The sequence below is a fragment of the Nannobrachium achirus genome, assembly GCF_963921795.1.
Source record: "Nannobrachium achirus genome assembly, chromosome: 8".
Lineage (NCBI taxonomy): Eukaryota > Metazoa > Chordata > Actinopteri > Myctophiformes > Myctophidae > Nannobrachium > Nannobrachium achirus.
In genome coordinates this window covers 51581016-51601243 of record NC_137817.1, presented here as the reverse complement: position 1 = coordinate 51601243, position 20228 = coordinate 51581016, and the positions used below count along the sequence as shown (strand labels likewise).

The 20228-nt window shown below is 42.6% G+C and overlaps 1 protein-coding gene across 1 annotated transcript; it reads right to left on the bottom strand.

Annotated features, from left to right (window-relative positions):
* Positions 1-1309: 1309 nt before the first annotated feature.
* Positions 1310-6576, bottom strand: LOC308290193 (phosphoenolpyruvate carboxykinase, cytosolic [GTP]-like; the record flags this gene model as incomplete). Its single annotated transcript, XM_080731968.1, has 4 exons — positions 1310-1767; positions 2241-2336; positions 2487-2618; positions 6462-6576. The coding sequence occupies 4 exons, from the start codon at positions 6574-6576 to the stop codon at positions 1310-1312; spliced, it is 801 nt and encodes a 266-aa protein (XP_080588094.1).
* Positions 6577-20228: the final 13652 nt, after the last annotated feature.

The window sequence follows — 20228 nt, the reverse complement described above, 5'->3', positions numbered from 1 at the left end:
AAATACTCTTGCTATCATGTAATGGTACACACAACAAAAGCACAACCACAGTCAAGGGCACTGACAAACGCAACAGAGTCACAAACACATTTAAATAAGGTTTATTCTTGTTTTCTTCCCCCTCTTTGGAGATTAGCGATTACAATCATATACAGAAACACAAAATAAAACAATGCAATATAAAAATAAATTAACATAAAATAACAACAGGAAAGAAAACCAAAAACGTTCCAGGTTCGACATTTAAACCCAGATCCCCTTGGCATTATTATTTCTCTGACAACCATATAAATCCATATGGTTATGATATAGAAATACTGTGCGTTTCAATAGTTTATGTTTAAATAGCGGCAGGCTTGAGGTCTGAACTGTGAAGCAATGCATCAGAACAATAACTAAAAGAGAGACTTAAATCATCTGGAGAAAGTAGGCCTCAGTGGTTCTCAAAGTGGATTCCAGGGACTCTGTGGGTTCCTTTAGGGAGGTCTAAATTGACCCATACAAGTCTGTGACTCACAGTGTACAAATGGAACCAAACGAACCCTAACAGGTTCATTTGGTTCCAGAAACATGTCACTGACTGTAGATCTGTTTGGATCAGTGAACAGACTCAAAATGGACCCCATAGAAGACGTCTAAGTTCCTACATTAGTTGACGATTTGTCTCTACGCTCTTTTCATGTAAGACACACGCTTTCCCTCAGATTATCTGATGGAGACAGGAACATGTATAGCCCTTTACTGACTCACTACATTAAAACACGATCAGAGAAGCCTTGCTCTCTGTCAGTGAATATTAAACATTTAATTGCCACAGTAAAAGTTTGAAAGAACTGAATCTCTGAAAAATAGAGCCCTTTTTTTTCAAAACAAACAAAACAAAAACATATCAGCAATATTAACAAGATTCAAGAATATTATATTCTACAATTATCAATGTTGAATTCCATCTAGAACTTTCAACATTCTATCCTAGAATTCTATCTGTCATTACAGGTATTTTATTTTTTAATTAGGCCCACTTTTTTTCCCCCAAAGCTTTTCAAAGCATTTAAAACAATCTACAAGCCTGTAGATCAGCGTTTTTATTTTGTATATGGGTTAACATAATCTTCTTCAGTTAGATTACTGTCCTTCAACACAGAAGAGCTGATGGCTTTCTGATTTGTCATACGTTTCCTACACCCCTGGTTCTAAAAGATGGGTTCGAGGACCTCCAGGGTTCATTGAAGGAGTTACGGTTGGGGCCCCAGCTAAATTATTGACAGTTAGGAACCAAATGGACCTTTACAGCTCTCTCTCTCTCTCTCTACATCTGGTTGACCCGGTGCTCCAGCAGGTCCAGCTGCCTGGCCACCTCGTTGGGCAGGTCGTCGTTGACCTGCGTGTCGAAGTACTTCCTCACGTCCGCCACCTCCCTCTGCCAGAACTCCTGGTCCAGCGAGAACAGCTGCTCCAGGTCCACGGTGTCCCGCATGCCCTCCAGGTTCAGGGATTCGTCGGCGGGCAGGTAGCCAACGGCGGAGGGCATGGCGCCGGCCTCGCCGCTCACCCGGCGGAACATCCAGTCCAGGACGCGGATGTTGTCGCCGAAGCCCGGCCACAGGAAGCCGGCGGTGGGGCTCTTGCGGAACCAGTTGACGTGGAAGATCTTGGGCAGCTTGGCGCCGGGCCGCTCGGCCATGCTGAGCCAGTGGGAGAGGTAGTGGCCGAAGTTGTAGCCGAAGAACGGGCGCATGGCGAAGGGGTCGTGCATGATGACCTTGCCTGGGAGGAACAGAGGGAGAGAGGTTATTAATACTGGGATATTTTTGACCATGTTTTGGTCTCTTATCATCATATTTCTATAAGATTAGCCAATGGGTTTTTGTTGAGATTTGTGTGATATATTCTTTGGTTGAGGCTCTGCTTAGATCTGCTTCGAATCTGAATTCAAGATGCAATAAGCCTGAGTATCTTGCGACTCAATGTTTTGGTTCTAACAATGAAACAATTCCATACCGTTGTAAGTAAATAAGTCTCTCAGACCTTTGGCTCACACAACTTTTAACAGAGGATAGTTTAAAAAATGATTTGGAATAGACAAACAGATGACACCTTCCTGTGCAGAACATTTACTAGTCAGCATTACAGACTCTCTGTAGCATTTGAAGAAGAGCTCTGGAAGAGCTGTCTGCCTTGAGAGACTACAAGTAGATTGAGTGATGGTGAATGGTCTCAGACCAGTGTCAGGTACTGACCTTGGTGTTCTGCTGCAGCGGTGGCTTCAGATCTCATTGCTGCTCCCACGAACACTCCATGCTGCCAGCTGAAGGATTCATACACCAGAGGAACTCCTGAACGCACATACACAGAGATAAGGACACGTCAGACTGTGATATCACCTGACTGTGATATCACCTGCGTTCCACTATAATTACGCCTCAGTCCCCCCAAAATTATATTCTATACTGTTCTGAATATTCTATTGTCTTGTCTCCACTCACCCTCGGGCCTGCGGCCTCCAAAGATGATGGCCTCGATGGGGACGCCCTCTGGGGACTCCCACAGGGGGTCGATGATGGGACACTGGCCAGCGGGGGTGCAGAACCGAGAGTTGGGGTGGGCACTGGGCTCACCTGGAAGAGAGAGAGAGAGGGGGGTTAAGCTTTGTGAAATATACAACTTTAATTGACTGCACTTCATTGACAGCTATGCTAATAGAATGATGCATTCAGTAATAGTTTGTTTATTCATTGGAGTTTGGAGTATCTGATCTATTCAGGATCGCATGCATTCTGCCTTGATATTAATCAGTTTTTAACCTGGCGTGACGTCCCTATTTGAGGCTCTGTGTGCTTCTTAAAGGGCCATCATAACCTTATCCATATCCATATCTAACCATAACCATAATAATCATACCCATAACCATAAAGATAACCCTAGTGTGAGGAGTAACCACTTCCCAATGTGTTCTACAGTACGTATGTCTTGAGAACACAGTGAAAAGTGTTCGAGACAGACTGCTGGCTCACACATTTTTCATATTGTGAAATGTTGAGTAGAAATGGAAATTATAAAGTTTAGAATCTAAACTATATTGAAGAGTCTGAACGCAGAGCTACAAGGACCCATGGGGGTCCCGGTGTTATAGTTTAAGTCGAGACCAGTTTAACTCGAGACAGCATCAGTCGTCGTCCTAGTAACAGGCTGAAAAATATGGATTTACACATTCCGGAGAGCTTCCTGATGGATAGATAACACTTGGAGCACCTTATATTTTGCATTTGTGCATGTTGTATTTATTTATTAACACTAGCCCTTACCCGTTCAAAGATATGAGCTCCGAAATGATGTGCAGTGTGTGGGTTATGGGATGTGCACTGTGCACAGTATATGAGGGATGGAAAGTAACTTTAACTGGTGCTTGCATGATAATATGTAGGAGCATCAATGTAAGAAATACCCGTTTCCTTTAATGGCTACAAAGATACTGTGTATCCAAGTGTAACCTATCCATCAGGAAGCTCTCCAGAATGTGTAAATCCATATTTTTCAGCGATGGCATGGTCTCCTCAGCCTGTTACTAGGACGAAGACTGATGCCGTCTTGAGTTAAACTGGTCTCGACTTAAACCAGGGGTCTTCAACGTTTTCAGGCCAAGGACCCCTTAGTTGAGAGAAAGATGAAGCAGGGACCCCACAACCTGTTCATAGATTCCATATAGTTTCATTGTTTGACAGCACAATCGTCAGTGTATTTTGGACTCATGTCAATCTGTGTTTTCAGATATTTAACCACTTGAACCGTCAATACTTAATAAACTTGACCTTTCACTCTGTACTTAATCTGCTCTTTTTCCCCTCGACACCAAAGCTCTCTTGTGAGCTTGTAGATCTGCTATTTTTGGCAAAAGTTATAGAATAGAATATGGACACTAGGGTTCAAGTGGTTCACAAAAAAGAAGAAAAAAGGTTTCTGTCACTCAAAGATTTGGAGGACCCCCTGTAGTCACTCTGATGACCCCCTAGGAGTCCTGGGCCCCCTGTTGAAGACCCCTGACTTAAACTATAACACCGGGCTCCAGGGCCGGCCTGAGCAGGTAAACTTATAAAGACACACCAACATTCTGGTGTTAATTTTAAAACCATGGCATGGTTCTGTCATTTTGTGGTGCAGAATGCAGATTAAAGATTTTTTTCTTTTTTTTTTTTAGAAAGCTAAATGATAATTAGTAACCAAATGGCTATGTATCTCAGACAGTGTAATACAAATGGAACCAAATGGACCCTTATGGGTCCATTTGTACCCTCTCAGAGTAGATTTAACATTGATGAGAAGAGAAGAGAATGCATTAGGCTACAGACAGACCCCGATGTAATGGCATTTCTTTCTCTAAGACTGTGACACCAATTTGTATCGTAAAAGCAATGTTAATTTAACTCTTGAGAGTGTACAAATGGAACCAAATGGACCTGTATTGCTATTAAGCTAATAGCAATGGATAAATGCCCCAAAACCCATAAAGGTCCATTTGGTTCCTAACCTCATTTAGCTGGGGACCCCCTGAAACTTCCTCAAGGGACCCATGGGGGTCCCCGGGGTCTAGGGCCGGCCCGGACCCCACTTTGAGAACCATTGATCCAGAGAGGTTGGATTAGCGTGTCGGCTAAAAGTTGCTTTGTTTGTTTACTTTATCTAATCCTCCGAAGTGAAGTAGTATGCAAAGTACAGAAAACAACAACGTTCTAACGCAACCCCAACAACGTTAATAACACCGTGGCCTATTCTGTCATGTTATGGTAAAGTTATTATTACATACCTGCTGCAGAAGAAAGCCAACGCGCGTCTGGAAGTATTCACTCTGGTTCACAACAACAACAACGACAACAACTCCAACTCCCAACATGCACTGCATCATGGGAGGAAGGACGTAATTTGATGGGAGGCTAAATCAACAATAATAATTAAAATAACATAGATAACAACAACGTGATGGACCAACTCCGATAACATTCGATATAAATAATGAAACGCAAATTATGGAAACTAAATAAATGTATTATGCACTAAACTAAACGTGTTATTGAGGCGGAAACGGAAACGGATGTGTGAGTTTGTGGGAGCACTTGTAGGCTACTCTCGCCATTACATTATCTAGGACAATAAAATATTATTAATTCATTGCTAGATGAGCGCAGAGATATAGATCGGTAGATCAATAGATGGATCAATAGATATATAGATATTGACATGAAGAGTGTATGTATATAGACAGACAGATAGATAGATGGATGGATGATAGTTTATTAAATCATTTTGGCAGACCAGTGGTGTAAAGTAACTAAGTACTTTTACTTAAGTACTGTACTTGACTACAGTTTTGACTGAGGTATTTGTACTTTACTTGAGTATTTCCAAATGCAAATACTTTTATTCTACTCCACTACATCTGGGATCCAAATGTTGTACTTTTACTCCACTACATTTATTTGAAAAGTATATAGCCTATAGGTTACTATAGTTACTTTGCTGATATAAATTATAATAAAACATACATAGGCCTATACCACTTTAGCCCTATTTTATACCGTGGCTATTCGAAAATAGCCGATCTACAAGCTCACGTGTTGTGAGCTGCTAGATCTGCTATTTTCAAAGTATTGATACTTTTACTCTAGTAGAAAATGTGAGTACTTTTTCCACCTCTGCTAATGACGTCAGCGCGTACACAAGGAATGCGGAAGCAATTTGAAAGTAAAATATATCTCCTTCAGAGCTCTAGTTCTCATCGAGTTTAAATCAAACAATTACCACCCTGGTATGAAAATGCTCAGAATATTTTTCAGTGTTATCTGGGTGGCAAGGTGTGTTATATAATGCAATCAATCATGTATTTTAACTCACGTTGTGTATTGCTATTGTGTCAATGGGAACCCACGGACAGCACGTGACCGCCGTCGGTCGTCCCTTTAGTCAAACGGTGACTGGTGGGGAGTCAGAATGTGACTCAGCGCCGTTCTGCCCATACGTCAGAATATGACTCCCAGGCAGTGAGACTGTGTTGACGTGCACGCACGCACGCACGCACGCACGCACGCACGCACGCACACACACACACACACACACACACACACACACACACACACACACACACACACACACACACACACACACACACAATCTCTCTCTCTCTCTCTCTCTCTCTCTCTCTCTCTCTCTCTCTCTCTCTCTCTCTCTCTCTCTCTGGTGCACCATGTACAAACAAACACTCATACATGTAGACATAGTGTATAATGTACACCATCACACACTGACATCGGATATCTGCATATCTCACATAAATACACATAATATGTGTGCATTCAATGGGCACATACTGAAGATGGATGCACATTAAAGTATGCACTGTACACAGTGCTCACTAAAGCATACGCACACACAGTTGGATGTTTACGTTTGTAAGCTTGACAAATTGTCACTCTTGACGCCAGAGAACAAGCCAGGTGGTCTGTAGTTGAATAGCTGGTAGAACTGTGACTTTTGCAGGGTTTGCAGTGAGATGCGGGCACTGCAGTCCTCAGGGGACTGTTCCATGTTAAGCCTGAGTTATACTTAGTTGCAGCAATGAATGCACAACGACAGGACACTGTAACACCTTGTCTGCCAAGAGCCTCAAACCTTTGTGTGTGTGTGTGTGTGCGTGTGTGTGCGTGCGTGCGTGCGTGCGTGCGTGCGTGTGTGCGACCGTGCGTGCGTGTCTGTGTGATTCATTAAATCTGAACAAACCTTCCACTGTGAATATTCATGTGCGTGTTTCACCTGTGGTGTGTGCAAAACTGTGCATACCAACACATTCTTTTCTGTGTCTGAGAGTTTGCATGCTCTGTCTGCGATTGAAGGTTGGTCTGACCTGATCTGTGTGTGTCTGAGGGCATTTGCATTTTTTTCAAAACTGCATTCATGGTCTGGAGAGGGCACTTTTTTACAGACGGATAAAAGGGCAGGGGCTCAAGCCCCCTTTGATGTCTATGTGTGCACTGCTCTTGGCCTTGAATAACCACCTCCTCCTGCCAGAGGCGTGTTCCTGCATTCAATCAGACTTTTGTACACGCTACTCAAAAGGAAGAGATAAAACAAAGCAATAGTATGCCACAGTTTAAACAATCATTATAAGATTGTTTATCTGCTATTTTTCAATAGTTAACATTCATGGGGGGCCCGCAGTGAATCCTTGTACCCAGGGCCCAGAATTTGGTGTGACACCCCTGTGTGTGTGTGTGCGTGCGTGCGTGCGTGTGTGTGTGATTCATTAAATCCTGAACAAACCTTCCACTGTGAATATTCATGCGCGTGTTTCACCTGTGGTGTGTGCAAAACTGTGCATACCAACGCATTCTTTTCTGGGTCTGAGAGTTTGCATGCTCTGTCTGCGATTGAAGGTTTGTCTGACCGTGTGTCTGTGTGTGTCTGAGGGCATTTGCATTTTTTCACCATAGCAAAAACTGCATTCATGGTCTGGAGAGGGCACTTTTTTACAGACGGATAAAAGGGCAGGGGCTCAAGCCCCCTCTGATGTCTATGTGTGCACTGCTCTTGGCCTTGAATAACCACCTCCTCTGGCGTGTTCCTGTGTGCATTCAATCAGACTTTTGTCCGCGCTACTCAAAAAAAATATGTGCTTTTCAGTCTGCAGGGTTACTCTGTGGAGAACTACCTTCAGGAAGAGATAAAACAAAGCAATAGTATGCCACAGTTTAAACAATCATTTTAAGATAAGCATTTCTGATGCTGCGTTCAAACCTGAAGCTATTTGCTTTGTTTCTAGTTGCTTCAATCGCTTCACTTTGGTCGCGCTGGTCAAAAAAAAAAAAGAAATCCGAATATGTGAGCAGGCCGTGTTTTTTCGATAACATTTTTCATTGATTTCTATTAATCTTTTGGGGACATTTTTAAATACAATAAAAGATTATACAAAATTAAATGAAAAAGGTTATCAAAAAACACGGCCTGCTCACGTATTCGGAGGGTGTCAGGAGTCACCAGAAAAAAGGACAGTTGTTTTCATTGAATCTATCATGGTTAAAATGGAGCTTGAAGTTATAATAGGTTTGTATAGTAAGGTCCTGGAAGGGGGAAAATGGGGGGAAATTAATATCAAATATCTAAATACTGAATGAAGAAATTCAAAAACTGTCCTGGGTGTTCCCAAAAGCCTGATTAAACGATACAATTACAAAAAGCTTTTTTGAAAGTGAAATATCCCTTTAATGTATTTTGTCTCATACGAATTTGTGTTAATATAAAACTGTTTGTATGTATGATGTTCTAAACAAATGAAAAGAAAGAAAGAAAGAAAGAAAGAAAGAAAGAAAGAAAGAAAGAAAGAATCTGTCCTAATGTTACCCACACCATCTTTCTTTCTTTCTAAAGGTCTCCCTTCAGTTTGGGTTTGAGGGAAACGGGGCACGTGGCTGTGGTTATCTGTTATCTCTACAGGAGGGAGGACTGGCTCTCTTTTAGTTATCTTACAAAACATCACTGCTCTGGCGTTTTTTGTTACACAGCCTGGCGTGCTGTTGATCGGGGTTTGTCAGCTCAGCAGCACACTTCTCCACCCCCCAAATAGATAGTTGTGTCGCCTCCCCCAAAATAGATGGGTCCTGTACTGGAGCTGACAAGCCCACAGATCGATAGGTTCTTGGCCACAGACTATGAAAATAGATCAGCTTTTGGCTTGGTGGACGGCATCCAAAAGAGAGTCATTTTACCAAGCACACCAAATCGACAGGAATGGGAACACTGTGTGCTGTGGTTGGCAAAGAGTGAGGTCAAGTGTTGTTGGGTAAGGAAAAACTAAATGGATGGTTGTCAGAGGTGTAAAGTAACTAAGTACTTTTACTCAAGTACTGTACATACACCTTTGAGTTATTTGTACTTTACTTGAGTATTTCCAATTTACAATACTTTTACTTCTACTCCACTATATCTCAGATCCAAATATTGTACTTTTACTCCACTACATTTATTTGAAAACTTTAGTTACTAGTTACTTTTCAGATATAAATTGTATAAAAGATACATAAATCACTTTAGCCCTATTTTAAACCTAGGCTGTTTGAAAATAGCCGATCTACAAGCTCACAACGCGTTGCGATGCAAAAAACGCAAAAAATAAGAATAGTATAATGGTGTGTAAAAAAGAAAATCTAATGGACACATTTGTTTTATTTTTATTTTACATACCTACCTTATCCCACGGCGGAACTTCGGTTTTCAGCTTCACCCAGCTGAGAAGGAGCTCAGGAACACTTCTACACTGCTGAGAGCTGGAATTGTGTACCTGGGACCTCCGGGCTCACAAACCATTCAGCTATGGCCGCCCCATGTCCGTGTGCAGACATATTGATGACCCCTGTGCACAAACTGTCCCCCTCACTGTCCCCAAACTGTCCCCTATAGTCCACAGGTCTGAGCCCAGCAGAAGCTGACGTGGCCATGGACAGCCAAACGGTCCTTCCTCCTGTCAAGTTGTCCTGAGCAAAACACCAAGCAGCGGCAGCTCCCTCATTGGGAGTCGTTCTGGATGGCCTGAGCTATTAACCACTCCAATGTAAATGTCCTTAAAATTCCCCCCGTTGGCTCAGTAGGTAGAAAGAAACAAACTTTTTAGCTCAAAACCCAAAAGAGAAATCACATGTTTTTGAAGCGGTGAAAACCGCTTCCAATGAATGGCTTTGTGTGTATCACGCCCATATATGGTCATTTCAGTCCAGAATGAACAGGCTTTTTCAAAAACAGAATGTCCGTTTAATTACCATATATGGTGATCTCAGTCTAGAATGAACAGGGTTTTTCAAAAACACAAAGTATGTTACCTTATGTCCATATATATGGTCACTCCAGGCCAGAATGAACAGGTTTTTCCTGTCCCGTACGTGTAAAATATCAGTCCAGAATGAATAGGCTTTTTCAAAAAGCAAAATGTCGATGGTTGAGGATTGGTCAAGCTTCACATGATAATTTGGCCTTCAGGGTTTAAAAAATGTAGTAAGCCACAAATACATTCAGAATAGAGGTTTTATCTGTCCACCGCTTCACTTCGAACCGAGGTTTGATTTTTTTCCTGGGACCAAAACTAGTGAAAATAGCAGATCTAAGCTCGCAACACAAAACGCAAAACAAAACATGGCCTCCCCCTGGCCAGCCGGGGCGCCTGATGGAGGGGAAAGGAACTGGTTGGAATAACGTGTTCCTTCCACGCGCTACGTCCAGCTGGGGAAACTCCCCCCTGTCAGGTGAAAAAGAAGCGGCTTGGCCTCCACATGCATAGGTCTGTCCGTTGTCTCCCCAGGTTGGCAGAGGGAGAGCAGCGCCCAGGATTTATTAGATAATTGGCACTGGGTGAAAAATGGGTTACAAAATCGTGTGATTAAATGTAAGTTAAAAAAAAAGAAAACTAAAAATAAAGGGATATTCACTAGCGAACCACGGAAATGGAACAGTGGATTAGAAAGCAAAGATAGTAGGAAGACCGATTAGAAAGCAAAGATATAGTTCTGAAAAGAGTGCTCCCTAAACCAAAACATTGCACAATCTTAAAATTCTTTTGCAGCATTTTTTGTTTAAAATACTGAAGGTTCTGAAACGACTGAGCTTTGAAGAAAAACGCTCATGGAAAATACAGCCAGCCAGTGTTTCAGTAAGTTGTTCAAGTATTACAGTAACTGTTGATCGCAACAGTGTGAATGGCAGGAACAAAGTGACAAATTGAATTCAGCTCCCAAGGCAAGTCGTCTGATGTTTTCTGTCTCATTTCACAGACAGCCGAGACTGTGGTGACTTTAGGGATCAATATTTTCTTTCCAAACTCAGACACAGAGCAATACATAACGTTATTAAAAAATATGACTTTTCCACTTCAACTGACCTTCACTATACTGTTCATGAGTGAGAGTTGTTTTTAAGCCTTTTCACTGATCCTGTCTCTGTGGATCTGCTGTGTTTGCTGATATACAAACATACTTAATACAACTAAAATAATGAAAACATACCCTCTATATGACCCCACACTGGGATCCAGAGGTGTAGATACTTTGGGAAACATTGAGCTCAGCCTCAGCCCATGCACGTTATCAACCATATTTGGGTGCAGCATCGGACAAATCCAGTCCCCATAATAGCAATATGTATTTTATAACTATAAGAACTTTGCAAACGTTGATGTAACTTGTAAATGGGTCGAGTGGCCGGTAGAGCTGAGGCATAGAGTGGCTGGTGGAGCTGAGGCGTAGAGTGGCCGGTGGAGCGGCCTAATGGGAACTGTGATGTTCCCATTTTGATCCCGGGCTCCCCCAGAGTTGGTATCGAAGTGTCCTTGAGCAAGACTCTGAACCTCTAATTGCTCCCATGCCTTGCATGGTTTCCTCCGCCATCGGTGTATGAATGTGTGTGTCAATGGGTGAATGTAATCTATGCGCTTTGGATAAAACACGCTACAGTTAGGGTGGGGGGATAAATGGCCTAAAATTAAAAACCTTGGAAAATGATTACGCCTATTTCAGTGATGGTGCATTGGGTCATTTGGGAGATATTTTGTATTGGGAGTTGGTACCTAGGATGAAATAAACCCCCCACCCCACCCAAAAAACTAAATCGGACATGTTTTTTCCCACTTTTCCACCCAATTTTCATTAAAAACATAAATAAAAAATCTTAAGAGAGGACTTTGGTTCACCTGGTAGATGTTGCAAAGTTATAATGTAACTAGAAAAGAAAATTTCTAAGAAATTTTAAGTGTGCCTGCAGCTCGCTAAGTCTGTGCAACCTTGTGTAGCGGTTGGTGTTAGTGTTTCGTTTTGAGAGGGTCGTTCCCCCTGAAAAACACGTTTTGGCATGAAACGGTTACGTTTTGCGCGTTTGTGGTGCCCCCTATGGGTCGAAGTGGAAATGCTTTTGGGTATATGTTCAGTATAGCGCCCCCCACTTGTGGTTAAAATTTGGTGTTGACTGGATGTTTCGTTTGTGATTTATGGCTACTTCTTACAAAACGGGCTCCTCCCGCTAACTTTGGAACCCTGTTACGGAAGAACGGTATGGACTATCAAAATATCGTTTAAATATGTTTATCGCATGAGTCCATAGATCGTGTGTATCGATTTTTGTGACATTTGGAGAAAATATGTAGGAAAAGGAGCAAAAAGTGTGTTTTGAAGAAAATTCAAAATGGCGGAAAATCTATCCTGACGCAAATGGGCGTGGCCTATATGAGGAGATGCGTCATGACCCAAGAAATCCAGGGAAAAAGGAATTTTAATTTTCCGACCCACGGTTCAAGAGTTACAGGCCGAAAGGTAAAGTGGACTGTTATAGCGCCACCATGAGGCCAACTGACGAAATTATTTTTTATTTAATCCTTGATATCATTATAAATCTCCTCTCCAAGTTTTGAAACTGTAGCCCCTATGGTTTGCGAGAAAAAAAATATTGAATGTGAGTTTTTGCGATTCCCATTATAAGTCAATGGGTAAAATTAATTCACTAATAAATTAATATCAATTAAACGATACAACTTTTCTCTTAGAAAAGTAATAGCACATCATTCCCGGCCGAGCCGCACGTTTTGATGTATATATTGCGGCGGTGGCGTAAATCGTGCGGCAGTTATTACGGCTCCAAATTTGTGGGATCATTATTAATTAAGTATGGCGGATTACAATAAGTGTTTTGCCATTGCATGGCAGGCACACTTAATAAAGTACATTTCCATAATGCATTATGGCTCCTGGTTGACTGCAAGTGTAGCCCCCATAGTTAGTAAAGTCACACAAACAGCCCTGCCAATTGGCTCAGCCATATAAGCAGTGGCACGCAGGGCTCTGCAGAGGGCACCGAGTGGTCAGGTGTTCGAACCACACAGATGGGCCCTTCTGTGGGTGCGCAGCACGTGTCAATTTTGGGGGTGGTCTTTTTGTGGGGTCCCTCGTGCCATTTCACACCAGTAGCTAGCATATATATAACTTAGAATCAAAACGTTTTTAGCATCCAAAAGTGCACTTTGAGGCAAAAGGGCAGGTGCCCAAGCAACCCCACCCCACTCTGCATGTGCCTGTGATATCCTTACATGAGGGACACGAGGGACATGGAGGGACGTTGTGTGCAGCAGTCTGCAGCGCTTCACACTTCGGGGGGGTTGGGAGGGGTGATTGTAATACCCATAGTTAGTGCAGCCAAGACCCAGCCATGCCGGGTCTTGGCCCAGCCAGGCCAATCTGACTCAGCCCTATTGGCACGACAGGTTGTGCATCGGTATGGCGAGTGGGAGCCTTGGGTTCACATGGAACCCTTTGAACATCTGCACCCACGGCTTCTGTGTCACCGCGGCTGCCCTCCTACTCATCGCTTATCATCATAGTGGCATTTTGTGGCCAACGACGGCCGGGTCCATCGCTCCAGCGCCATCCATTTTCAGGGCTAGTTGATTTGGCAGGTTGTTACATACACTCCTTAACGGATTACAACTTCCATGGCCATGGTCCTGCTGTTTATATTAACCAACACCTTTAATGGGGTGTGATGAGCGATGCCGATTAGTTAAAGAGTTGAATTCATATTTTGCCCCTATACTCAGGTCGGACGACCGAGTTGCATGTCAGGACTCCAACAAAGTTTCCTCTGGCTTTGCCCAGCCCAGCCATAGTTCACCATCTTTCAGGTCCCATCGTGTGGAGCGTGCACAATCCCACCTGGGGCAGCCTGGGCCATCCTTCACTTTAATTGCGCCACAGGGTTTCGACTCTCGAGTGAGCCCTACGACTCACACAGGAGTTAGACTCCTTGGTCCGTGTTTCAAGACAGGTCTGGTGGCTAGCCAAAATTGTCGCCAACCCCTCACGCCCGCTGTACGAGGGCCAGTCCCTGCCCGGGCAGCACAACGTGGTCAGGACGCACTGGGGGCAGGAGGGGTTCGACAGTCGCACCAAGGGCAGGAGGAGAACCCTGTCCAGTGACGGGGCACCCATAGACACCAGAGTCTCACCCAGTACTCTCAGTAGCCCTCAAGAACTCAAGGTGTTCGGCTGCGGTCTCATGAGAATCGCCGGGTGCCCCAGTCATTGGGGGTTCTTGCTGACTTGGCCGTCCTCACAGGAGGCCAAGGAAGCTACTGCAGGGACATCCACGTGAGGAAGTCCAACAGAGCACGGGTAAAACGGCAAGACTCAGACCCAGTGGGGAAGGCGGGCGCACCCAGTGCGATGTACGTGTTGACGTGTTAGGCATACGTGGACTGCGTATGCGTGGCAAAGCCAGAAAACTACATTATTTCGTGTTATCTTTAATTTTAAAGCGGGATGAGGGATTATTTTCAAGGTACAGTGTTACTTTGAGGTGTAACAGTTCTTCTATTTATTGTGTTTATTAATTCCCAAATGAGTTTTAATGTATTTATTCAACAGTATATAGGCAAACATCAAGAATAGCTCATGCATACCAGGTGGAATTGGCAGAAAATGCCCCTTTTTGGGGTCTTTTTAGATTTTCAAGGGGTGGGGGGTTATTTTCAAGATACAGAGTTACTTTTGGTGTCAAAAGTCTTGTATTGATAGTGTTAATCATGTCCCAAATGGGTGTGTTAAAATTTTGAACTTGATGATTATCCCCCCACCCTACTACAGTGTATATCAGGGGTCCTCAATAGGCGGACCGCGGTCCATGTCCGGACCGCGAGGCACCGCCGACCGGACCCAGGACGAATTACAGTAAAAAAAAAAAGAAAGTGGAAAAATATCTCCACGTTTTCGTTTCCACTTCTCGTTGTATTCATTCACTTTCATTGCATGCGCTGAGTGTGTGTGAGAGAGAGAGAGAGAGAGAGAGAGAGAGAGAGAGAGAGAGACAACGACGCGCTGATTGGCTGATGCCGGGCAACAGATTATTATGGGCTGGCATATCTATGACAACGATGCGCTGATAGGCTGTTGCCACAGACCGCGGAAGTTTTCGGAGCAGCAACAACAGCACAGTAGCTTCAGCCAGACAGCCACAGACAATGCAACTAGTTATAAATCAGTGGGGTTTCATTCACGCAAAACATCATCAACGTGAATACGTTTGCAGGATTGTAATCTTATCTCCAGAGACCAGAGTTTGTCGCGACGTGCCACGGCCCGACGGCCCGTGACGGCTGCCTCTCTTTCTGCATGGATGTTGTTCTCCCATGGTTCTCCCCACCGGGGGAAATGGATGTGCTGTGTGGCAGCGCGCCGCATCCAGTTGGGGTTACCGTGCGGCACTTAACGTGCGTCGATACCGTGACGCGACGCTGCACAGCCGTCCGCGTTCAGTGTGTGCTCCCCTGTCTCTGACACGCGACACCTTGTTTTCATATCGATATTCACGTTGCGACACAAGCATAAATTATTCGAAGATTATCCCAGTTTGTTAAAAGAAACCAGAGCACTTGCACTAGCGCAAAATATCTCTGCTCCACTTTGAACATTCTGTTCTCCCTGCTTTAATGGGTTGTTTCTCTTCAATCAAGTAAGGCCCCCAAATGATTTTGGAGGAGTCCCCAGCCCAGATGACAGTGAAGTCATAATTTAAGGACCCCTTTAATAAAGAAATAAACGGGAAAAGACCATTACTGCATCAACAAACTACAAAAAAAAAATAAGAAAGGGATCCCTAATTATGTAAGATGAACAATAATGAGGGCAAGTGGCCATGACTGAGGGCAAGTAGAACATGACCTGTACTTTCCAGACGGACAAGTGCCTCTGAGACCATGGTGTCAACCCCTGGTTGGTACTTTTTTGTATCTTAGCCTACTATTTAAGATTGACCGACATAATACAAATAAGCGAATATAAATATATTAATATATATATATATATATATATATATATATATATATATATATATATATATATATATATATTGTTTTATTTTTTTCCCCGGACCCGGACCTGTTTCAAAAAAATATTTGTGGACCTTCAAGATTTGTATTTGAGGACCCCTGGTGTATATACAGTAAATGCGCCATTTACCATTTATGTATGTTAGACAAAGATGTGCCAAACACAACTCAAGACATGCATGCAAGCTCCCACCCCCCCCCCCCCCCCTCTCTCTCTCTCTCTCTCTCTCTCTCTCTCTCTCTCTGCTCAATAATTAAAAAGAAGAAAAGTCTTGAATGTGAAACTTTCCAGAGGACACCCTGAGACAAATTAGCTTCAAGAACAAGGTCGAGGAACGCCTGTTCTCATTAGCGCCGAAATAATTCACTGTTTGACTGAACAGCAATGGCATGAAGAACTCACTAGTCACCCCCCCCCCCCCCCGACACACACACACACGCACACGCACACGCACACGCACGCACACACACACACACACACACACACCCTTTGTCACACATAAGTGTGCCAGCCCGTCGTCACTGTCTAGCAATTAAGTCTTGAGCAGACTTTCGGTTCTGCTCAGGTACACTTAACTTGTCAACTCCAGACATCTAAAAGGGTGGTGATAATATGTTTTGGAGCGCGGTGCTAACCGCTCCTATCAGTATACAGCGTGTTAATGGAAAGCACTTTACATAATTGTGCATTACATTCACCCATTCACACACACATTCATATACAGATGGTGGAGGAAACCATGTAAGGCCACCAACCTGCTCATTGGGAGTTCAGTTAGGGGTTCAGCATCTTGCTCAAGGACACTCGGGTTCACAGCAGGCTCAGTGACTGAAAACCTGCACTCACAGCCAGTAGTGAGGCATTTCTTTTACTTTACTGGAGTACTTCCAATTTTCAATACGTTTTACTTCTACTCCACTACATCTCAGAGACAAATATTATTTCATATGACGTGATAACCTGTGATTGCCAAGCTAGTAATCTTATATTATTCATTGTATTTAGCATACATCAAGCTTCATAACCAAGAACAGTGATGACATAGTTTGCACACAGTCGCATTTTAATGCTTAGCTCCCTACCCCACTTTCCCCAAAGGACCGCAACGGAAACAAGCCGACGGCTTTCTTGTGTTTGTATTCCTTTGAATTTATTTTCAATAAACGTATCAATCAATCAAAAAAAAAAAAGCTTACTGGTATAAAGTCAAGTTATTTATCATTTGCTGTCACTGCTTTTTCACTGCTTTTCAACAATAGTATTTGATGTATTTTGTTCATGCTAACTGACGGCATAATAGTTTGCATACAGTCCCATATGGCAACCTTACATGATTACCACAACAACGGAAACGACCTGCAGCGATGGGAATGTGGTAGCTAAAGCCCGTATCAGAGTGTACGGTGGAGACCTATCCACCGCAAATTTGAGGTGGAAAGCTTTCCACCTCAAGTCAGAAAATAAGTGCAGGCCATCATAGTCACGGCCCACGGTGAAGTCCTTTACCCCGAGACCGGTTCAGGTCGACCAATCAGTGAACGGGGTGTAGAGCCTGTCTGTCTGATAGTAAAAACAGAGAGATGTGTTGGGACTCACGGTGGAAAGCTCTCCACCGTGAGGAATGATGTAACGTTGTAGTTTCATGACTCAAAAAGACTCGAAAAGACTACACCGCGGTGTAAAGCCTTCCACCGCGGACCCGACTATGATACGGGCTTAACATGATGGGAATTTTAAAACACTTCAAGACAAAACCAATAACGCACATCCTCAGTCTTTGGTGCACATAGCCACACTGCAAAACAGCACAATCATGAAGCAAAAGAAGGCTCGCAACTCACTTTCAGAAAGCTCCAACTTTTTAAATTTTTGTGTTGCTGCTGCAATTAAAGTTGGAGCTTTTGCTTCAGGAACTTTAATACACACTATTAAATGATAAAACGCATAATTCATTGTGCAAATAAGACAAACTACGGCATGAAAGAGCTAGTCTACTGCTGAAATGTGCATGCGTACATGGGCACGCGCGTGTGTGTGCTGTTCTGTAAATATTATAATTAGTAAATGAAATAACAATCTGCCCTTATAAATACAGGCCTGTAAATATGACTTTACTGTGCGATGTGACTCTGGGCTGACTTCATACCCCACACCATACGTGCACACAGACACACACACGCACGCACGTGTGCACGCATGCATACAAGCATGCACGCATGCACAAACACACGCACACTCAAGATAAGCTGTACATACTAGATTAGAAGCATCATCCCCATTGACACATACTGTATATGCACCCAGTGGTGTAAAGAAAATAAGTACATTTACTTAAGTACTGTACTTTAGTACAATTTTGAGGTATTTGTACTTTACTTGAGTATTTCCAAGTTCCAATTCTTTTACTTCTACTCCACTACATTGCAGATCCAAATATTGTACTTTTACTACACTACATTATTTGAAAACTTTAGTTACTAGTTACTTTGCAGATATAAATTATGATATTATAAAACATACCTTAACCACTTTAACCACTTTATACCTGATTATTTGAAAATAGCCTATCCAAGCTCACAAGCTCACAACGCGTCTGAAATTCTGGACTCTTGTTTGTAACAGAGTATTTCTAGTTTCCCCCATGCGCGCACGCCCTCAAACAATTATCCCCTTATTGCTTAGTTTGATTTAATTTCCTTCCCCCAGCACTTGTTTACTTTTCATTTAAAAAAGAAAAAGAGAATTGTATTCAAAACAACACAGAAATGCATTATTTATTGTTATTGTGCAAATAATGCGTGGTACATTTGTGGCTATGTCTCCAGGTAGGCTATAAGCAGTCCCTCTCCACGCATCGTTGCATTTAAGAGCCTCATTTTCTCCCTTTGTGGAATGTTATGCTCTCTGTTGGTTGTATTTAGGCCAATGTTATTCCTCTGTCTCAGCGAATGACTGTTTCATCGGCCCACAGTGCTTTTCTATAGGCCTTTAAATGCAAATCGTGTAAATGTTGGAATTCATCATGACTGATTATGCTGCAATCCTCAGGATTGTATGGTAATCTTTTTTTAACACGGCATACACCGATGCCCTTGTGAAAGGCAATTTGTCAAAGTGCCCGTCTGTCTGTTCTGTTTCATACACCTTTTGATGCTTTACCATGTTTCAAAATCCTTCACTCAAGCGACTTCATGTACAGTATATGAAAAAATATAAATTGAAATAGTTAGTTAGTTTATTTATTTTGGTCATGATAAAGGGCGAGGTTGCATGTCGCATCTTACTAGTTTAACAAAACACTTAAACATACAGAATATAGTCAACAAGATAACTTTTGGACAAAAGGGTAAAATAAATAGAACAATCCCACATTTTTTCAAGTCCAAGTGAACAAAAGTAACCTGCTAAAAATAACCCTAGTTTTAAAACAACAGCATCCGTTTTATTTTGAGTAGTAGCAAAATAACTTTTTTCACCTCAATGTGACACACTAAAGCCCCTTTTCGACTGCAGCTTTAGCACCACACCACACCACACCGCACCACATACAAATATCTACATTTTCCATTACACAAAAGTACCCCTATCAGTAAGAAACAAATTGACCCTTTTAACTGTGATTATAACAATATCAAGTTTTATTACAACTATCCTAATTATAATACACTATAATAGATTATAACTTTGATTATAATACACTATAAAGTATTAATGTATTACTAAGATAACTATAATACACTATACTAGATTATAATAGTGGTTATAACACAATATAATCTATTCTCATGTATTGCAACTATATCCTGGTGGTCTAAATGAAAAGTCAGTGAGAGATCAATCATTATGAAGTCTTGGCCCTGTTTGGCCTAGCTCAAATCTATTCTGGAATGGATACTTTTTAGTACCACGTTTAGTACCACTTTCACACCACTCTACCTATAGGTCCTTGTTGTGGAAAACATGTTTTTACCCACAAGTGGGTGGTGTGGAGTGGTGTGGTGTTGGGCCATGTCAGTGGAAAAGGGGCTTAAGAATCATATTTGTTTGTTTGTTTTAAACCATTAGAGAGCTCTGGATTTCAGTTCCAAAAGTGTTTGTTAAGTAAGCAATTTACCCCGAGTGAGAGGACATTATGCTCTCATAATGTCCGCAGTGATGGTGTTATCGGACGAGGCGCAGCCGAGTCCGATAACACCATCACTCAGGACATTATGAGAGCATAATGTCCGACCCCGAGTGGTAAATAGCTTTTCTACCACTTTTTCCCGTATACATGAAAGAAAACACATAGTTGTAACTTGCAAGGATCTTAAGTTACAATCATTATTGCCT